This window comes from Oncorhynchus nerka, linkage group LG13 (genome assembly GCF_034236695.1).
Source record: "Oncorhynchus nerka isolate Pitt River linkage group LG13, Oner_Uvic_2.0, whole genome shotgun sequence".
In the NCBI taxonomy this organism is placed as follows: Eukaryota; Metazoa; Chordata; class Actinopteri; order Salmoniformes; family Salmonidae; genus Oncorhynchus; species Oncorhynchus nerka.
In genome coordinates this window covers 23,126,558-23,145,896 of record NC_088408.1, presented here as the reverse complement: position 1 = coordinate 23,145,896, position 19,339 = coordinate 23,126,558, and the positions used below count along the sequence as shown (strand labels likewise).

The 19,339-nt window shown below is 42.5% G+C and overlaps 1 protein-coding gene and 1 long non-coding RNA gene across 2 annotated transcripts; one reads left to right on the top strand and one right to left on the bottom strand.

Annotated features, from left to right (window-relative positions):
- The first annotated feature begins 2,979 nt into the window (after positions 1-2,979).
- On the top strand, positions 2,980-6,006 carry LOC115140457 (uncharacterized). The gene is made up of 5 exons (XR_003865232.2): positions 2,980-3,851; positions 4,080-4,202; positions 4,392-4,572; positions 4,803-4,928; positions 5,693-6,006. It is a non-coding gene; the product is annotated as an uncharacterized LOC115140457 (long non-coding RNA).
- A 201-nt stretch (positions 6,007-6,207) lies between these two features.
- LOC115139222 (beta-soluble NSF attachment protein-like) lies at positions 6,208-16,622 on the bottom strand. Its single transcript, XM_029676373.2, has 10 exons — positions 16,423-16,622; positions 14,282-14,361; positions 13,743-13,859; positions 10,573-10,619; positions 9,979-10,056; positions 9,637-9,777; positions 9,438-9,542; positions 9,280-9,348; positions 7,409-7,459; positions 6,208-7,212 (listed from the first exon to the last, which is right to left on the bottom strand). Exons 1-10 carry the CDS (start codon positions 16,518-16,520, stop codon positions 7,111-7,113), a joined length of 888 nt encoding a protein of 295 aa, XP_029532233.1. The 5' UTR covers positions 16,521-16,622; the 3' UTR covers positions 6,208-7,110.
- Positions 16,623-19,339: the final 2,717 nt, after the last annotated feature.

The following is a 19,339-nucleotide window of genomic DNA, read 5'->3' as shown; positions in this document are numbered from 1 at the left end:
GTGACAGATCTGGAATGGCCTGTGTGTATCCTGGCAGTTATAAGGCGTATCGGGGAGTCAGGGCCTTAGCCTTGACAGAGCTACAGAAACACAGTGCATTTTCAGTGACCTATCTGGCTCCAGTTCCATGGCTTACATACTGTAATTATGGGTAAATAATAATTCACAAAAACAACTATAAGCCTCCCCCACATCTCCACAAGCTAAACAAAGACGGAATATAGCATTTTTAAGTCCGCTATGTTCCATATATAAAGTGTTACTGTAGGCTATTCAAGAGCCTTCATTAATAAGTTATTTCATAAAACAGGGTACACTTCTCAATGAGACAGAATTGAGAGTCAACACAGAATGAATGCAGAGTTGGACAGAGTCGGCTCGGTCTGGCATTAGCCCCAGGGTGTGTGTGTGTGTGTGTGTGTGTGTGTGTGTGAGAGAGAGAGAGAGAGAGAGAGAGAGAGAGAGAGAGAGAGAGAGAGAGAGAGAGAGAAAAGTGTGAGAGAGAGAGAGAGAAAGTGAGAGAGAGAGAAAAAGTGAGAGAGAGAGAGAGAGAGAGAGAGAGAGAGAGAGAGAGAGAAAAAAAGTGAGAGAGAGAGAGGGGGGGGGGCAGTAGCGCAGCTCCATGTAAAGTTCTGGTCTTCACCGACAGCCTTTTAGTTCATCATCTGCTTGAATTATGACTCAACGTAGGCTACCAGGCAATTATGGAGAGGTCTTACGGGGACACAGTCTAACCTGCTCCAAATCAAAGTGTTTGCATGATCTCAGCTGACAAACCCTGCCTGAATTCCCTTTAGCCACTGAGTGTTTATGAGAATGTCCTCTAAAACCCCCAAAAGAAAATGTATTTTCAACGTTTGGGGGTTTGTTTTCTCCTCTCACACAGTGGATGTTTTGTCCCGTTGTTTGTGTACCACTCGACGTCAGCGGTGATATTTTGGTTGCATGGAGGAGTCTCGCCCTGTGGCAGAGAAAACATGGCCGAATGCAGGGGGGGACTCTGGTCAGAAGTAGTGCACTACATGGGGAATAGGGAATACTTTGAGATGCAACCGGTGTGTGTGCATACTTGCGTGCGTCTGAGTACGTGTTTGTGTGTGTGTGTATGTGTCCCGGCACAGCAGACAGGCAGAGGTGGTGGCTAGCCTCCAGGCCAGAGCTGAAAACCACAGCATCCTGCCCTTAGTAGCGCACTAGCAGGATGACTCACCAACACCGGAAGAGGCCGAATGCTTGCAGAAGTCATTATGGGAAATGTAAGGTATATGGATTTCCTCTGTCAATAAAAAACCACTGGCAGCTTCACAGGCCCCCAGTGATTCCTCCTAAAGTAGCTTAGCATACAACCTTGGAATAACAGACTACATTTTGGAAAACATGGGGCTGATTTGTGAGGTGGATGGGGTTCAAGTTGAATCAACTATCAAGGCTTCTGTTTTATTGCTCCTCTCAGGCAAAATGTCCAACTTTTACAATAAATTAATACATGAGAATACCAGGGATCTCTAACTTCAAGTCCTGGGTGTGCAGGCTTTTGTTCCAGCCCAGCACTAACACCCATAATTCAAATAATCAAGGTCCAGACTGAAGAAGACTATAACTACAGTGTTTGCACTTATCCAGGAGCTGCCTTACAGCTTCTCTGCAGAGGCAAGGCCAGGTCTTCAGGCCTGATGGCACAACATTGAAATACAATTAAATGGCACCACCATGTGGATACTGATTTTAAAAAAGGAATGTAATTCTCTAATCTCTGAATTCAAGGCTGGCCATTCAAAAGACATGTTTCTCAAAATGTTTTGTTTTTCTTCTGCGTAATGACGAAGGACATGTCTTCAATTTGAAAAGATATTGAGACACCCTGATCTGTATTATAGTCTAATAATGATTTATGTCATCGATATCGGGTGCAGATTTAACAGAAAATACTTCCGTTACGATGGATCTGTGAAGGGCTGTCATTTTACCGAGTTTACGGTAAAATAGCTGGTTGAGATGCGTACACGTTCGTTGCACATAGTTCACTGTTGCTTGCTGATCATAACATTGAAACACTGCAAGATAAAGTGCTTTATTGAAAAACAACCATCAATCGTTTTTCTGCCTTTGACTAGTCAGATTGTTGCCGTGGCTTTTTTTCTAGCTAGCTAGTTTAGCTTGCTGCTGACTCATTTGTTTGCTATTAAATGAACTAGCTAGCTACAAGTATATGACATTTCCCCGCGTACAATGTTTTGACGGCTAGCCAGTGAAAACAATAAGCAGCTGATTGTCAAACTCGTTTCTGATCTTACCTAACGTAGCTTTTTCCAACCGTCTAGCTAGCCAGCTAACCAGCCACCTAACTATATATCTAACTAGATAACCCCAAGCATAGGCCTAAACCATTATAGTTTGATAGCTAACTAGCTATGTTAATATCTAGATATAATTCATATAGTCACACTAATTGAGAAGTTACATGATGGTCACTATTTAAAAAAAAGAGTTCACTTCAGCCAGAAGTTGATTGCTATTACGTTGCATGATTATTGATATGTTCTTGTAAGCATTTGTTTATCAACAGTATGCAGTGGTGTAAAGTACTTAAGTAAAAGTACTTTAAAGTACTATTTATATCTTTTGGGGGGGGGGGAATCTGAACCTTTACTATTTACATTTTTGACAACTTTTACTTCACTACATTCCTAAAGAAAAGAATGAACTTTTTACTCCAATATTTTTCACTGACACCAAAAAGTACCAGTTATATTTTGAATGTTTATCAGGACTGGAAAACGGTCCAGAGAAAATCCCTGGTCATCCCAACTGCCTCTAATCTGGCGGACTCACTAAACACACATGCTTCTTTAAAAATTATGTCTGAGTGTTGGAGTGTGCCCCTGGCTGTAAATTTAAAAAAAAACATTAACATTTGAGCAATTTAAAATGATTTATGCTTTTACTTTTGATAGTTAAGTATATTTAAAATCAAACACTTTTAGAGGCTTACTTGTAGTATTTTACAGTGAAACTTTCACTTTCTTTTGAGTCATTTTCTACTTGGGTATCTTTACTTTTACTCAAGTATGAAAATTGGGTACTTTTTCCACTACTGACAGTATGAAACATGAGTGATCAAGTGGTCCAGCTCTCCTCAGCCTCCCACCATGAAGACATGCTTCAGTCAATTCACCAGCTGAGACTGTACAGCCACCTGTGTGATGTCACAGTCCAGGTGGCCTTCCATGGTGGGCTGGAGGAATTTGAGGCTCACCAGGTGGTACGAGCTGCCTCCAGCGGCTACTTCAAGAACATCCTACTGGCCCCGGACCCACCTAAGAAACTATTCCTGGGGAACGTCCGAAACACTGATTATACCTGGTCCTTGGAATATATATACACTGGCAAACTGGAGGTGGATGAAAAGTTTGCTGAAGACAAGATTGGTGTGTGAAGTGGCGACACTGTTCGAGTGTAAAAGCCTCACGAGGCTAAATCATCCATGTCACAAGACATGGAGGCTGATTTGGATAATGTAGAGGAGGGGGTGCTGGGGGTCGGAGTAAACAAAATTCCCAAAAGAGCCTCCACCAAGAGGCCGACCTATCCAACAAGACCAGAGAGGACGTTGAAAAGGGCAACGGTCCCGGTCGTCAAAGCCGAGGAGGAGAAATCAGAGGTGAATGAAGATGCTGAGATCTCTGGGAGGAGAAGTAACAGGCTGGCAGGCCGCAGAGTCTTCGTTGACATTCCTAAGAAGAAGTACATGAGGAAGATGAAGGACCAGACCAAGACGCAGACGGGAGGATCTGCCTGACAACACTCAGACCAAGACAGCCGGTCAAGAGGAGAACACTGCGAATACACAGGTAGTTGCTATGGTGACATGCTTTGAGGTGTGTGAAGCATTTTGAAAAAGTGCTGTATAAATCCAATTGATTGTGGTGATTATTGTTATTACACAGAAGGGAGGCAGGAGAGGCCCTTCCAGAGCTGCTGCCTGAAAAAGAGGGGGCGGGGCTGAGGTCAACAGACGTCGATAATGTGGAAGGAGATATACCCGAGGATTGTCCTGATGACTCACTTTTCTTCCCCAGGAAGGAAGCGATGGGTGAGGAAGTTGCCCTCACCAGATCATCTAGACATGCTGACAACCAAAACAAGTGTGACAAGTGTCAACAGACCTTCCACTATGAGAATAGCTACCTGAAGCACATCAAGTAGGTGGAGTTGGACATTACACATTAGTTACACGTTTGTTGGATGGATTGTTGGGTTTGCAAATGAGGGGAGCCCAATGTACTGTCAAATGTAAAGCACTTAGAAAACCTAAAATCTCAACTATTTTCATTGTTGTTCTGATCACATCTCTAATAACTACACTCCTCCATTGTTACCATGACCACCAGGACGAGCCACGGTGTGCAGGGGGAGGTGACATACCGTTATGACACCTGCCAGCAGACTTTTGCCAACCTTTGAAACCGAGGATCCATCAGAGACACGTCCACAGTGACGAGAGTGTACCCCTGCGACGTCTGCACCAAGACTTTCAAACGCATGAAGGACGTGACGCGCCTCCAACGACAGGTTAGGACTGGTCTCAGTCGGGGCATTTGGGATTGCTTTTGTAGCACTTTTATGTAGGATTCTCTGTATTGACGTCCTGTTTCCTTAGTGCATTACTTTTAACTAGAGCTGTAAATGGCTAAACCAAATAAACTACAATATATGAACATGGTATTTCCTCTTCAGTTTCTATTTGCTGCAAGTCTAATCATTAATTGAGACAATAAATATCTACTCTTCTCTACTGCTAGGTGCATTCGGGAGGCGGCGTGCGGCACACCGGTCTTGTGTGTAACAGGGCACTGAGCTCTAAGACAGCGTTGAGGTGGAGAGTGGAGTTGGAGGTAGGCTCCAGGAGGGGGCCATGTTGGTACATGGTGAGCCTTTCACCCTTTCAGCCAACTGGGGCGACCCAGGGACCATCACCCTGGTCAGCCACACCACCCTGGGTGGGTTCACGGTCATCCAGACAGAGATGCCGGCAGGGACCCACCTACGCATTGTCACCACATACGGGGCGGTGTCATCTCTCTGGATGGATCCACTGTCTCTGTCCCCTTCTCTGTGTCCTCTATATATCACTAGCCACTTTAAACAATGCTACTTAATATGTTTACATACCCTACATTATTTATGTATACGTATATACTGTACTATATCATCTACTGCATCTTTATGTAATATATGTATCACTAGCCACTTTAAACTATGCCACTTTGTTTACATACTCATCTCATATGTATATACTGTACTCGATACCATCTACTGCATCTTGCCTATGCCGCTCTGTACCATCACTCATTCATATATCTTTATGTACATATTCTTTATCCCTTTACACTTGTGTGTATAAGGTAGTAGTTTTGGAATTGTTAGTTAGATTACTCGTTGGTTATTACTGCATTGTGGGAACTAGAAGCACAAGCATTTCGCTACACTCACATTAACATCTGCTAACCATGTGTATGTGACAAATAACATTTGATTTTGAGGTGTGATGGTGTGGGGGGCTTTGCTGATGACACTGATTTATTTAGAATTCAAGGCACACTTAACCAATATGACTACTACAGCATTCTGCAGCGATATGCCATCCCAGCTGGTTTGTGCTTAGTGTGACTATAATTTGTTTTTCCAACAGTGCAATGATCCAACACACCTCCAGGCTGTGTAAGGGCTATTTGACGAAGGAGGAGACTGATGGAGTGCTGCATCAGATGACCTGGCCTCCACAATTACCCGACCTCAACCCAATTGATATGGTTTGGGGTGAGTTGGACCGCAGAGTGAAGGAAAATCACCTCAGCATATGTGGGAACTCCTTCAAGTCTATTGGAAAAGCATTCCTCATGAAGCTGGTTGAGAGAATGCCAAGAATGTGCAAAACTGTCAAGGCAAAGGCTGGCTACTTTGAATAATTTCAAATAAAAAAATACTTTGACTTGTTTAACACTTTTTTGGTTGTTACATGATTCTGTGTTATTTCATAGTTTTGATGGCTTCACTATTCTACAATGTAGAAAATATTGTATAAATATTGTGTCCAAACTTGACTGGTACTGTACATATCATATTCAAACTGTGTGGAGTGATGTCTTCAGATGGATTTTCCTTTTTCTGTTTGACAAAAAGCAATATCAGTACTGAGCCTTAACAGAGAATTATAGATATCTTTATTACTGTCCATTCTCAGACCAAATAAAAAAGGGCACTATTCCACCTGAAAGAAGCTTGATATGCAGGCTGACTTTATTACTGTCCATTCTCAGACCAAATAAAAAAGGGCACTATTCCACCTGAAAGAAGCTTGATATGCAGGCTGACTTTATTACTGTCCATTCTCAGACCAAATAAAAAAGGGCACTATTCCACCTGAAAGAAGCTTGATATGCAGGCTGACATTGTTCCTGGCTGTTTTGGATATGAAACAAATTCATTGTCATCACTCAGGCTCAAATTCTTTAGTTTACAACAACCATTTATGATATTGGAAGTAATGGACATTTCCTTTCTAAATCCCTTTAAGACATTTTCAAGTTGGAAACCAAGGAAAGAATGGAAAAAAGCTTACAACATCATAAGTCATCTTTAAATATATTTAAATACTCATTTCTAGATTAGTCACGTGCTAAACTATAGAATAATTAATTACAACTGTACAAATCATGCAGTGTTTATGCATTAGGGGAACACCTCTCTGCCCTACTGAGGTTACTCACCACTAGACAGGAAATGTACAGGCAATATCCTCCATGAAGAGGTACGACTGTAGATCCACATCCTAACTAGGGTTTGGCAATATTAATACGAGAGCAACTGATACCTTCATATAATAGAATTCAACATAACATTTGGAATAAACAGGGTACACATACTCTTCTACAGATTCTCTATAGGCCTACACATTGCAGCTTAAGTTAACTCATAGTGTAACTATAAGAACCTCGACATTGCACAAAAACAATGTGAGTGTAAGAGGGGGGGGGGGGGGGGGTAATGGAGAGTGGGTGGCATGCCATGATGTGTGCCCCTGTGGTGATGTGTTCCCGCAGTGTAGTCTCACTTCAGGTCCCCCTCATCCCCCTGGATGGTCTTCTTGATGCGCAGCAGCATGGTAGTCTGCCATTGGTCCAGACGAGAGATGGAATCAAACTCTTTAATCTGAAGGAGGGAATAATATGAAGTCTAAGAACCTGTTCTTCAAACAAAGAATTCCACCCCCCCCCTCCATTAAATAATTACATATTGAATGACTAATCATGAAAGACATGTACTGAATACCTGACTTTCACTAATTCAATTATAAGCAACGACAAAAGGAGCTAGCCTGGTGAATCAATCTAAAATGAAGACTTACTGCGTCAGTGAAAGCTTCACAGTTCTGTTCCTCATGAGCGTCCAGGAGTTTCTGTAAAACGGTGATTTAAGGTTGTCAGGTGGCTTCCACAAAATGGCTGCCATGCATCAGAGGCACACATTGGTAGTGGATGACATATGTCATACTATGCAAGTGCGTTGCGATCTATTATACTGTGACATCAATCCATTACCCTGACCAACACCATAATGCAGTGCTACTCAACTGGAAGCCCACAGGTAAGTTTATTTGGCCCCAAAGTTATTATGTCTTGTTGGACATAAGACTGTCAAAACACCAGCAAATCAGAAATCTGTTCCAAAGTATTCCCAGGCATTTTGAGGCATACAGTACCAGTCAAAAGTTTGGACACCTACTCATTCAAGGGTTTTTCTTGAAATGTTACCATTTTCTACATTGTAGAATAACTGAAATAACACACGGAATCATGCAGTAGCCAAAAATAAAGTTTAATCAAAATAGATTTAATATTTGAGATTCTTCAAAGTAGCCACCCTTTGCCTTGACAGTTTTGCACACACTTGGCATTCTCTCAACCAGCTTCATCTGGAATGTTTTTCCAACAGTCTTGAAGGAGTTCCCACATGCTGAGCACTTGTTGGCTGCTTTTCCTTCACTCTGCCGTCCAACTCGTAGCAAACCATATCAATTGCCGTGAGGTTGGGTGATTGAGGAGGCCAGGTCATCTGAGGCACCACTCTCCTTCTTGGTCAAATAGCCCTTACACAGCCTGGAGGGGTGTTGGGTCATTGTCCTATTGAAAAACAAATGATAGTCCCACTAAGCGCAAACCAGAGGGGATGGAGTGTCGCTGCAGAAAGATGTGGTAGCCATGCTGGTTAAGTGTGCCTTGAATTCTAAATAAATCACTGACAGGGTCACCAGCAAATCACCCCCCACGCTTCATGGTGGGAACCACACATGTGGAGATAATTCGTTCACCTACTCTGAGTCTCACAAAGACACAGCGGTTGGAACCAAAAATCTCAAATTTGGACTAATCAGACCAAAACGACATATTTCCACCAGTCTAATGTCAATTGCTCGTATTTCTTGGCCCAAGCAAGTCTTCTTATTATTGGTGTCCTTTAGTAGTGGTTTCTTTTCAGCAATTCAACCATAAAGGCCTGATTCATGCAGTCTCCTCTGAACAGTTGATGTTGAGATGTCTGTTACTTGAACTCAGTGAAGCATTTTTTTGGGCTGCAATTTCTGAGGTTGGTAACTAATGAACCTATCCTCTGCAGCAGAGGTAACTCTGGTTCTTCCTTTCCTGTGACGGTGCTCACAAGAGCCAGTTTCATCATAGCGCTTCACAGTTCTTAATTTTCCATATTGACTGACCTTAATGTCTCAAAGTAATGATGGACTATTGTTTCACTTTGCTTATTTGAGCTGTTTTTGCCATAATATGGACTTGGTCTTTTACCAAATAGGACTATCTTCTGTATACCACCCCTACCTTGTCACAACACAACTGATTGACTCAAAAGAAAAGAAATGACAAATTAACTTAAGGCACACCTGTTAATTGAAATGCATGAAGCTGGTTGAGAGAATGTCAAGTGTGCAAAGCTGTCATGAAGGCAAAGGGTGGCTACATTGAAGAATAGTAAAAAAAATAAAGAAAACCCCTGGAATGAGTAGGTGTCCAAATGTTTGACTGGTCCTGTATGTGACCATATACTACTGTAAGCACGGTTTGAAATGATGTTTTAGTCAATTATCTGACCCCCTGACCATCTGTTTAAGAAAAAAACGATCTGCGCACAGCTGAATCAAGTTGATGATCCCTGACAAAAGGGATCCAATTAACAAATAGAAGGCTTTCGGTGGAGTCACCAACCTACCTTCAACAGTTTGCACTCTCTTGAGTCGGAAAAAGCTGGGAACATCTCCTCGTACTTCTCCACAGCAAGCTGCAGAAATTAATGAGCAGTCATTTAATGAGTAAAAAGGACTGAACCCTCTGGTGTAGTGGACATGATGCTGCTAATTGCTAACTGACCTTGGCGTTGAGTTCATCCACGATGAAGTGACACAGAGAAGCTTTGAAGAAGTACTCTTTGGCGCTGTATTTCAGCAGGGGGTTATCCATGGTGCTGGATCCCACCTGGAGAGAGACAGACTGTTGATTCACTGTGTTCATCAATTTAAATTGGGAAACCACTAATATACAAATCAGTGCATGCAGAGGTGGGACACACCTGTTCGTAGATCTCGATGGCCTTGGCGTATTGTTCTAACTGAGCGGCATAGGCCCCCACCTTCAGCAGACACTTGTTGGCAGAACTGTTGGACTCCTCTCCTTTGTAGTAGTCTGCTGCCTGCTCATAGTGGGCGATGGCCTAGAACAGGACCAGGGGGATGGGAAACCAAAACAGTTGGTGTAAAAATCCAGAAATTGCAAAGGAATTTTATTTGTAATGTAAACTTTTTTTAATCACCAATAAGGAAATGAAACTGGTCAACTATTCCAAATAGTGTATTTTACTCTTGCTATACACAGATGAGCACCTTATTAGTCCATATACAACATTAAAACATACCTTCTCTATATCCACCAGTTCTGACTCGTAGATCTCTGCGATGGTGATGTGGTGTTTGGCTGCGATGGTGAACCTTCCCTGGATGAGCAAAACACAGGACAGGAATTAATACTGGAGCCGGGAGTTTTACCTTACTAATGTGGCCAGACAAGGAAATACTCTGGGTCCTGATCATTACTAAGTGGACAGAGGCGTGAAATCATCACTAAATGACGTTATGGAGAAGAGCCACTCCAGTCATAAATACAGCTGTAAGTATACAGACAGATAGCCAAGTCCTTAAACTTAACCTGCATCACAATACAAATGTTTCAGTTGAAATGGCCTTCAGACCTCGAGTGTCCACACCGTACTAATGATACAATACATTGCCCTCTTGAAACAGAGAGGAGCATCCTCAAGGGGACTAGGCTACACTATAGGCAGGGTGCTAGTGAGAGAATAGCATTGGAAGTAAAGAGGAGAACCAGCATTATCAGAACAGTTTTACAACTACGGCTAAAAGGATCATTCCAGACAAGAAAATAATCTGTGATGACAATGCATTGTCTGGTTCTGGCCAAGCATGTCCCAGTCTCTGAGTGTCTGTCTTACCATGTCTGTGTATATATCAACGGCTGCGTTTAAGCACTTGATAGCCTCTATTGGCAGCATTAAAGGAAGAGGGCAGAGTTAGACTGGTAGAGAAAGTATCAAATAGAGCAGGTTAGATACATATTACAACAGTCAAAATGTTCACATCCAAAAGGAGAGTTCTGGAAAAAAGTGAAAGCACAATAAATTAATTTGCATTACGATTATTTTGTCACCTCTGAGCTCCCATTTCCCTTTCTTAGTTTAGGTCAGAGTATGTGAGCAGAGCGAGGTGCAGAGCGTGCCCAATTTGACTGGAGCACGGCGCAAGATTGCCAAAGGCTGGAGCGTCAGCCTTCTCTCCAGTTCTGAATTCGCTCCAGTAGTGCTCACTTCACGAGCTCAGGGCATGCCCGGCCCAGCATGCATTTGTAGTCTACTTGTGTGCTGCTATAGCCCCTTGCTTTAGTTACTGTCATGGGAGTTCAAAATATTTTCCATAGAAACTGATAAAACACACAGGTGCTAAATCAAGGTGACTTACAAAGATGAGGACCAACAGCAAGAGAGGGAGTGTGGTGATGTGTCCACACTAAAGAATCATTGTGGAATCTGAAAACACATTTCCTGAAAACAAGTTGTATTTACTACATGCTCATGCTAACAGAAAGGAACAAGGTGGGTAGATAACTAAGTGTGTCATTGTAGCAAAATATTTATAAAAACAAAAATAATCAGATCTCTTAAAAGTTTTCATTTTTGTTCTATTATCTATACACTAGACTAGACCATCATTGATTTTGGCCCAATAGGTCCTCTTTCAAGGAGCTTTCCATTGTGATTGGGTTACTTTGCCTAAAGACCTACCTATAGAAAAAAAGAAAACTCTGCATCCCTGTCCAGCCTGGCTAAAGGGTGTTTAGCACACCCAGTGGCTCTGCAAGTGTGGAGAGGATATTCTCTGCTGCTCTCCAGACACCATTGCATGAGCCTGAAGCCAGACTGGCCAATCTGGTGTTTCTAAAGATGAATTCAAAGGCAAGGTAGACTGAGCCTAATAAGGCATTTGTTGTTTAATTTGTATTTAATTCCAAGTCACAGCCTATATGCGCAATTTATAGACTATGATTTAATACAGCAAAATGCTGTTTAAATGCAGAGTGCTTAATGTCCCCGAGTCCCTACCAGCCTAGTGTGTCACACTCGCAAATGCTTCACAATGCATTTCTTTGTAGGCTATAGACTTGAAATCATTTGAATAATATAGCCTAAATCATTTTAGGCTGTCTGGCTCCTGACCTATTTAGAGTGTTTATGTGCTGTTTAATATTTTCCCTTTTTCATGTTTATAATAATACTTTTCATTCAAATCATATAGTTTGGTTTCAATACTTCAAAACCAAATGGTAGGTCTAAGTAGTCACAAATTGATGGGTGTTGGTTACATTGTAATGTTAATGAATGGAGAGAATTGAGTGGGAGGTTATGTTTCTTCCTGTGAGCGAGGAGCGTTTTTCAGCAGAACGGTTGGAAAGGACTTCCGATCGTTCAACTCTGCTCACATAACCTAAACCAGAGTATCTGAAAATGTTATAAATCTTAAATAATATTCATTGTATTGTACTCCAGGGTTAGGTCAAGGTTATATAACATTCAATAATTTCTCCTTGCATCTGGCTGTGTTTTGAATCTGTGTCCTCGTCCCAGAGCGCTAAGAACCTTGGCGTGATCCTGGACAACACCCTGTCGTTCTCAAATAACATCAAGGCGGTGGCCCGTTCCTGTAGGTTCATGCTCTACAACATCCGCAGAGTACGACCCTGCCTCACACAGGAAGCGGCGCAGGTCCTAATCCAGGCACTTGTCATCTCCCGTCTGGATTACTGCAACTCGCTGTTGGCTGGGCTCCCTGCCTGTGCCATTAAACCCCTACAACTCATCCAGAACGCCGCAGCCCGTCTGGTGTTCAACCTTCCCAAGTTCTCTCACGTCACCCCGCTCCTCCGCTCTCTCCACTGGCTTCCAGTTGAAGCTCGCATCCGCTACAAGACCATGATGCTTGCCTACGGAGCTGTGAGGGGAACGGCACCTCAGTACCTCCAGGCTCTGATCAGGCCCTACACCCAAACAAGGGCACTGCGTTCATCCACCTCTGGCCTGCTCGCCTCCCTACCACTGAGGAAGTACAGTTCCCGCTCAGCCCAGTCAAAACTGTTCGCTGCTCTGGCCCCCCAATGGTGGAACAAACTCCCTCACGACGCCAGGACAGCGGAGTCAATCACCACCTTCCGGAGACACCTGAAACCCCACCTCTTTAAGGAATACCTAGGATAGGATAAAGTAATCCTTCTCCCACCCCCTTAAAATACCTAGATGCACTATTGTAAAGTGGCTGTTCCACTGGATGTCATAAGGTGAAAGCACCAATTTGTAAGTCGCTCTGGATAAGAGCGTCTGCTAAATGACTTAAATGTAAAAAATGTGAATCTAGCTAGGAGGATATACGCTAGGCTAGAATTCCATCGCCACCACTGCTGGTGGGTGAGCCCCTGGTGGGTGAGCCCCACGGCTCTACAGTATTAATCATACCAAAGGTGGAGAGGGAGCACTGGAGAGCTTCTCGATTCTACTCCAATTCAATAGATATTTATTGTATGGTACTCAAGTACAATTGGTTTGCAACATAGCAGGGCTCTATCTCCTCTGATCTAACCCTGGGGCAGATTATGATTGGCCCAAGTCAGATACAAACAGACAACCTATACTGGGTGGCCTGATTTCTGACACACTACCAGAGACAGGGACATATCACGAGTCACTAAGAAATGACTGGAATTGTCGCTGTAGACTGTAACTGGAACCCAGTCTGCTCCAGTTACAGCTCTAGAGCCTCAACTCCCACTGCTGCCTGTGGATGTATCTGACTGACTCATACCACTGACTTCTATTATCCCTGAGAAATTAAAACCCAACAACAGATTCACTACATGTTCTTGCTGCTTTCATAAGGGACAAATGTAGAAAATTAAAGTTAAAGCAGGCAGTTTGGGGAGAATTACTGCAGACAAGTGACTGATTGTGTGGTGCATGTTAATTACTGATCATTTTGACTTTCTTCTGCATGTACTGTATGCATGTTATCATGTTATCCTGCTTGCTGACCACATTGATTGATTGGTTGTGTGTCTCACCGTTGGGGTCAGACTTTTTGAAGGCGTTTCCTGCATCGATGAAGCTGGTGGCCGAGTCGTGTTTGTTCTGAAGCTGCATGTGGATCCGGGCGGCCTGGCAGAACGCATTACCAGCAGCTGGGGAGATGGAATGACACACACAAGTAACATGAAGCAAATTCATTGGGCCCTCCAAGAATAGTGTTCCTCGAAGCCCTCCAAGAATAGTGTTCCTCGAAGCCCTCCAAGAATAGCGCTGCTCTACTACAGTTGTAATGACTCCCTGCCACCACACAGAGGGCAGCACATTGCCACAGTCTTTCATGTGTGTAGGCTACTGGAAATTACAGACATCTAGCCTATCTATAGAGTCAACTGGAAAAGGGACAACCGAGTCTTCCTAAACTGACAGCGTTTAAATAACATTTCTATTTTAATTAAACCCTTCGTCAAAGATGCACACACACCTCGGCTCTGACACAATATGCAATAACTAATGGGCAAATCATTCCATCAAGGTCAACCGTGTTTAGTGTGAAATAGCGCAGACAGAAGTGTACCGTTCCAGTTCTTGGCCATCTTGAACATGTTGGCTGCTCTGCAGTACATTTCACACGCCTCCTCCACTTTATGAGGTCCGCTGGAGAGAGAAAAATACATAGGATTAACAGACCGACACAATGTGGTGGAAAATATCTGAAAATGCAGTGCAGTGCTTTCATCAACCAAGCACTTTCTATTGACCAGGCTCTTATGCTGCATAGAGTGAAGACATCAGTCAGCTGACCATGTTGGACAGTGCTGATAGATTTCTCTTGGATCTACTACCAGACCTGACTCCCTATGAGTTTCCTCCAGCTGTAGACGAATGATGCTCTGACCAGGATGACATCATTGCGTGCGTTTGACATTGCTAACGACTTTTAATCTACAAATCACCTTGCATCATAAATAACTACTCAATATTATTTGTGGATCAGTCAGCCAGTCTCAATTTATCCATTATACATCACGGTTTTGATGCTCTTGAACACAGCCATTGTCGTCGTCATACAGGCACCCTGAGCATAGAGTGGAGTAGATATGTTGTGGGTCACTTCTTAGACTTAAAGCAACATAGTCCCATCTCACACTCTCTTTAGCCTGATCAAAACAGAAATCACTGTCCACACCACAGGTCACTGATACGCTAACCAGCCTACTCAAATCAATGTCCCCAATCTGACTTGAATCACTCACATAGATTGAACACATTGTGTCCGGCTACGCCCTACCCTGTGTCCATCCTTATTTGATGCAGCATACCAGACATCCTTATTTGATGCAGCATACCAGACATCCTTATTTGATGTCTGGTATGCTGCAAGTTTGACAGCTGTTCCTGTTGATTAGATCTCTAGCTACATGGCCTAGTTGCAGTCAAAAAAAAGTGTTAAATTACATTCAGTCATTGATCATACCAAATTAAACACTCTGACAATCTACACAGCAACGAGGGATTACTGATGCTAAATGGATATACCTTAAACTGATACGATTGTCATCACAGCATGTTAATGGTTTTCCACCAATATAGTACAGTAGAAAGACTGTGCCCTGAGGCCAGACATATAGGGAGGTTCTCTCTAATGAGGGTGAGTAAAATGTGTCAGATTTAGACCTCTACCATTACATTGCTTTCCCCCTTAGGGGGTACATTTGAGAGCCATTTCATTTAATTAAGAAGACAATTAGTTGTCTTCCAGGAACTGAATGCAGTAAGTCTTAGTGTAAGTACACAACAGTATTCTTCTGTTCACTAATATTGTACGGTACTGACAGGCTACTAAATTGGGGATCCTCCCAAGTCTGGTTGGCTATATGCACCAGAGACTAACCTGACTGGCCTGCATTGCAGTTGCCTTAGAATTGGCAGACATCTACTCCTATCCTACTCCTCTATTGGAATAAATTACTGGCAAATGCATTTATAAATATGTCACACAAAGGTGGCATATAAGATTACACTTATAGATATATACACTCAGAAAGGGTTGGAGAAAAAACAAGACCGAATTGATGTGCTGTATCAAAATGACCCTATATTTTATTTCTTGTAAGTAGGCGTTAAATGCAATTAGAACAATTAAAATGTATGGGCCATAGCCGTTTTTAGCTAGCTTTCATTGCACAGGCCCAAGGGTCGTGACTGGCTGCTACGTTGTTTACATACACTTGAAAAGGGATTCATTTATCAGGTTTGTGGTAGACAGTGTCAGTAGCTACATTAATATGATGTGCACAAATCATCCAAAAGATGCATAGGTAGCTAGTTAACATCTGAGCCACTGCCCAAATTCGACAGAGTGCCGTTGACTGCATATTTCAAGGCTTAGATTAGCTGACTAGATAGGACGTTTTAAAATAGGTAGTTTGCTATTTAGAAGGCTCAATGGTATTGCTAGCTAGCCAACTGGTTTAACTCAGACTTCATGATGATGTAGTTAGCTACTAGCTCGTTATTTTTATGATGCATTTACTACGGCATACTTAGACTGAGGTATGTACATTTAATAGCATTATATAGCTACATGGCCTGGTGCCAATGATTAACCTCTAACGGTAGCTACAAATAATACCCAGAGAGTTTGATTTAGCAAGATATTAGCATGCTTACTGATGATGCGCTAGCTAACGGTAGCCCTATTGACATCGTTCTTACCCAAACATGCCTCCCAAGAACGAGCCAGAAGTTTTCACTTTCTTGTCAGCGTCAGCCATAAGCTGAATCGCTTCCTTCTCTTTCCCCGAGTTGTCCATGTTCTGATTATAACAGTGCAAATACTAGCTAGCTAACAGTCAGAAAGTACCCGCATCAAGTTCTTGTAATGAAGGATTACCGTCGATGGTTTTATTTAGCGTAGGCGTGTCCTTGCAGTAGTAGCCAAGAGAATCATGGGACTGAGTTTCCATCTAGGCAAAAAGCGTTACCCTTATGTGTAGTTAAACTACAACTCCCATCTGAAAAATGAATCCATTAAAGACCAGACATTTCTGATCATAGAGTAAAACAAGTTCTTGGAAACATAATACATTACTTGACCAAAAGTATGTGGACACCTTCTCGTCGAACATCTTATTCCAAAAATCATGAGTATTAACATGGAGTTGGTCCTCCCTTTGTTGGTGTAACAGCCTCCAATCTCCTGGGAAAGCTTTCCACTAGATATTGAAAAAATTGCTTCCATTCAGCCACAAGAGCATTAGTGAGGTCAAGCAGTGATGTTGGGCGATGAGGCCTGGCGCACAGGTGACATTCCAATTCATCCCAAACGTGTTTGATGGAGTTGAGGTCAGGGCTCTGTGCAGGCCAGTCAAGTTCTTCCACACCGATCTCAACAAACAATTTCTGTGGACCTCACTTTGTGCACAGGGGCATTGTCATGCTGAAACAGGAAAGGTCCTTCCCCAAACTTTTCCCACAAAGTTGGAAGCACAGAATCGTCTAGAATTTCATTGTATGCTGTAGCATTAAGATTTCCCTTCACTGGAACTAAGGGGCCTAGCACGAACAATTAAAAAACAGCCTGCAACCATTATTCCTCCTCCACCAAACTTGACAGTTGGCACTATGCATTGGGGCAGGTAACTTTCTCCTGGCATCCGCCAAACCCAGACTGCCAGATGGTGAAGCGTGATCCATCACTCCAGAGAACATATTTTACACTGCTACAGAGTCCAATGGTGGCGAGCTTTAAGCCACTCCAGGCGACGCTTGGCATTGCGCATAGTGATCTTAGGCTGCTCGGCCATGGAAACCAATTTCATGAAGCTCCTGAAGAACAGTTATTGTGCTGATGTTGCTTCCAGAGGCAGTTTGGAACTCATAGTGAGTGTTGCAACAGAGGACAGATGACTTTTATGCGCTTCACTACTAGGCAGTCCTATTCTGTGAGCTTGTGTCCTATATCAGCACTTACAGTTGACCGGGCAGCTCTAGCAGGGCAGGAAATTGAAGAACTGACTTGTTGGAAAGGTGGCATCCAATGACAGTGCCACATTGAAAGTCACTGAGCTCTTCAGTAAAGCCATTCTACTGCTAATGTTTGTCTATGGAGATTGTTGTGTGCTTTATTTTATACACATCAGCAAAGGGTGTGGCTGAAATAGCCGAATCCACTAATTTGAAGGGGTGTCCACATACGCTATACATACAAAAGTATCTCCTATCATCACACCTAGCCATTAAGAGTAATCCCCCTCCGGATAAAGTAATCCCTCTCACCCCCCCCTCCCCCTGAAAAGATTTAGATGCACTACTGTTCCACTGGAGGTCATAAGGTGAATGCACCAATTTGTAAGTCGCTCTGGATAAGAGCGTCTGCTAAATGACTTAAATGTAATGTAAATGTAAGAGAAGGTTCGAGTCTGTTTCCATCATTGAGCACTAGGTGGCAATAAAATCATGGCTAAAACACACTGCACCAAACCACCTGTCTCGAGGAAATGGGCGTGCCGTGCATTGAACGAAAGTTACATCTTCTCCATCTGAATTCTGAAGAACGGGATTGATGAGTGCAAAATGGCAATGTTAGCAGTAGTGCAGACGAAGGGACAAAGCCACATTAGACACCCAGGATTTGATTAAATGTATGCTTCTGTGTGTGCGTGTTACTCTGGCTGCGTTTAAACCAATGTGTATAAACTCTGGATAACTGACAGGGTGCGCTGTATTGAAGAAGCCGTGAAGCCATCTTGGTACTCCTCCATTGCAAAAAAATGTTTTGGAAGCTATATAAATGCATTTATTAATGTCTACATTTGTTTTTGACATGTGTATTCTATTACAGACAACTTAATGCATACTTTATTATATTATGTGTGTTCTATTAGACAACTTAATGCATACTTTATTATATGTGTTCGACATACAAATAAAAACATTTTCCTTAAGTATTTTTTAGATTACTCATGTTACTGTTCCCACTACAAAAATAATAGCTAAATACATTTCATTTTGTCCTTGAAACATTCAATTGAAATACTGTACAATTCCAATAATTCCCATGGAGGACTGCTCCTACTGGGGAGAGCCCATGTTTGATAGGCTTTGAATCCACCTAATACATAGTATGTAGTCTCAGCATTCCAGGGTTTATACAGAATTTGTTTAAAAACAGGCAACCCAATCAACCCAATTCTGATATTTTTTCCACAAAATGTGTATTTTGAACAATCACAGATCTTTTCAAATCAGATATTTTTCAGAGCTGATCTGATTGGTCAAAAGACTAATTAGTGAGAAAAATATCAGAAGTCAACTGTGTAAAAGCAGCCTCTGCATGTCAGCATAAAGTTGACAGATAATAGTTCCAGCTGTGCCTGTGTGGTGACATAACGCCTAACGTTACACTGTCCACTAAACTAGTACAGGTGCTGGAAACAGCACTGCAGAAGACAAACAAAAACATGGCACCTTGCCAAGGCAGGAGGAGAAGTACACCCAAGATAATGTTGGTTGGTGACAATGTTCAAGGCAAACCAAAGGCCTCCTCCGGTGGTTGTAAATTCAGAACCAGATCAACATTATTTCTCTAATAAACAAATCACTCGTACTGTGCGGTACACTCTTAAAATAC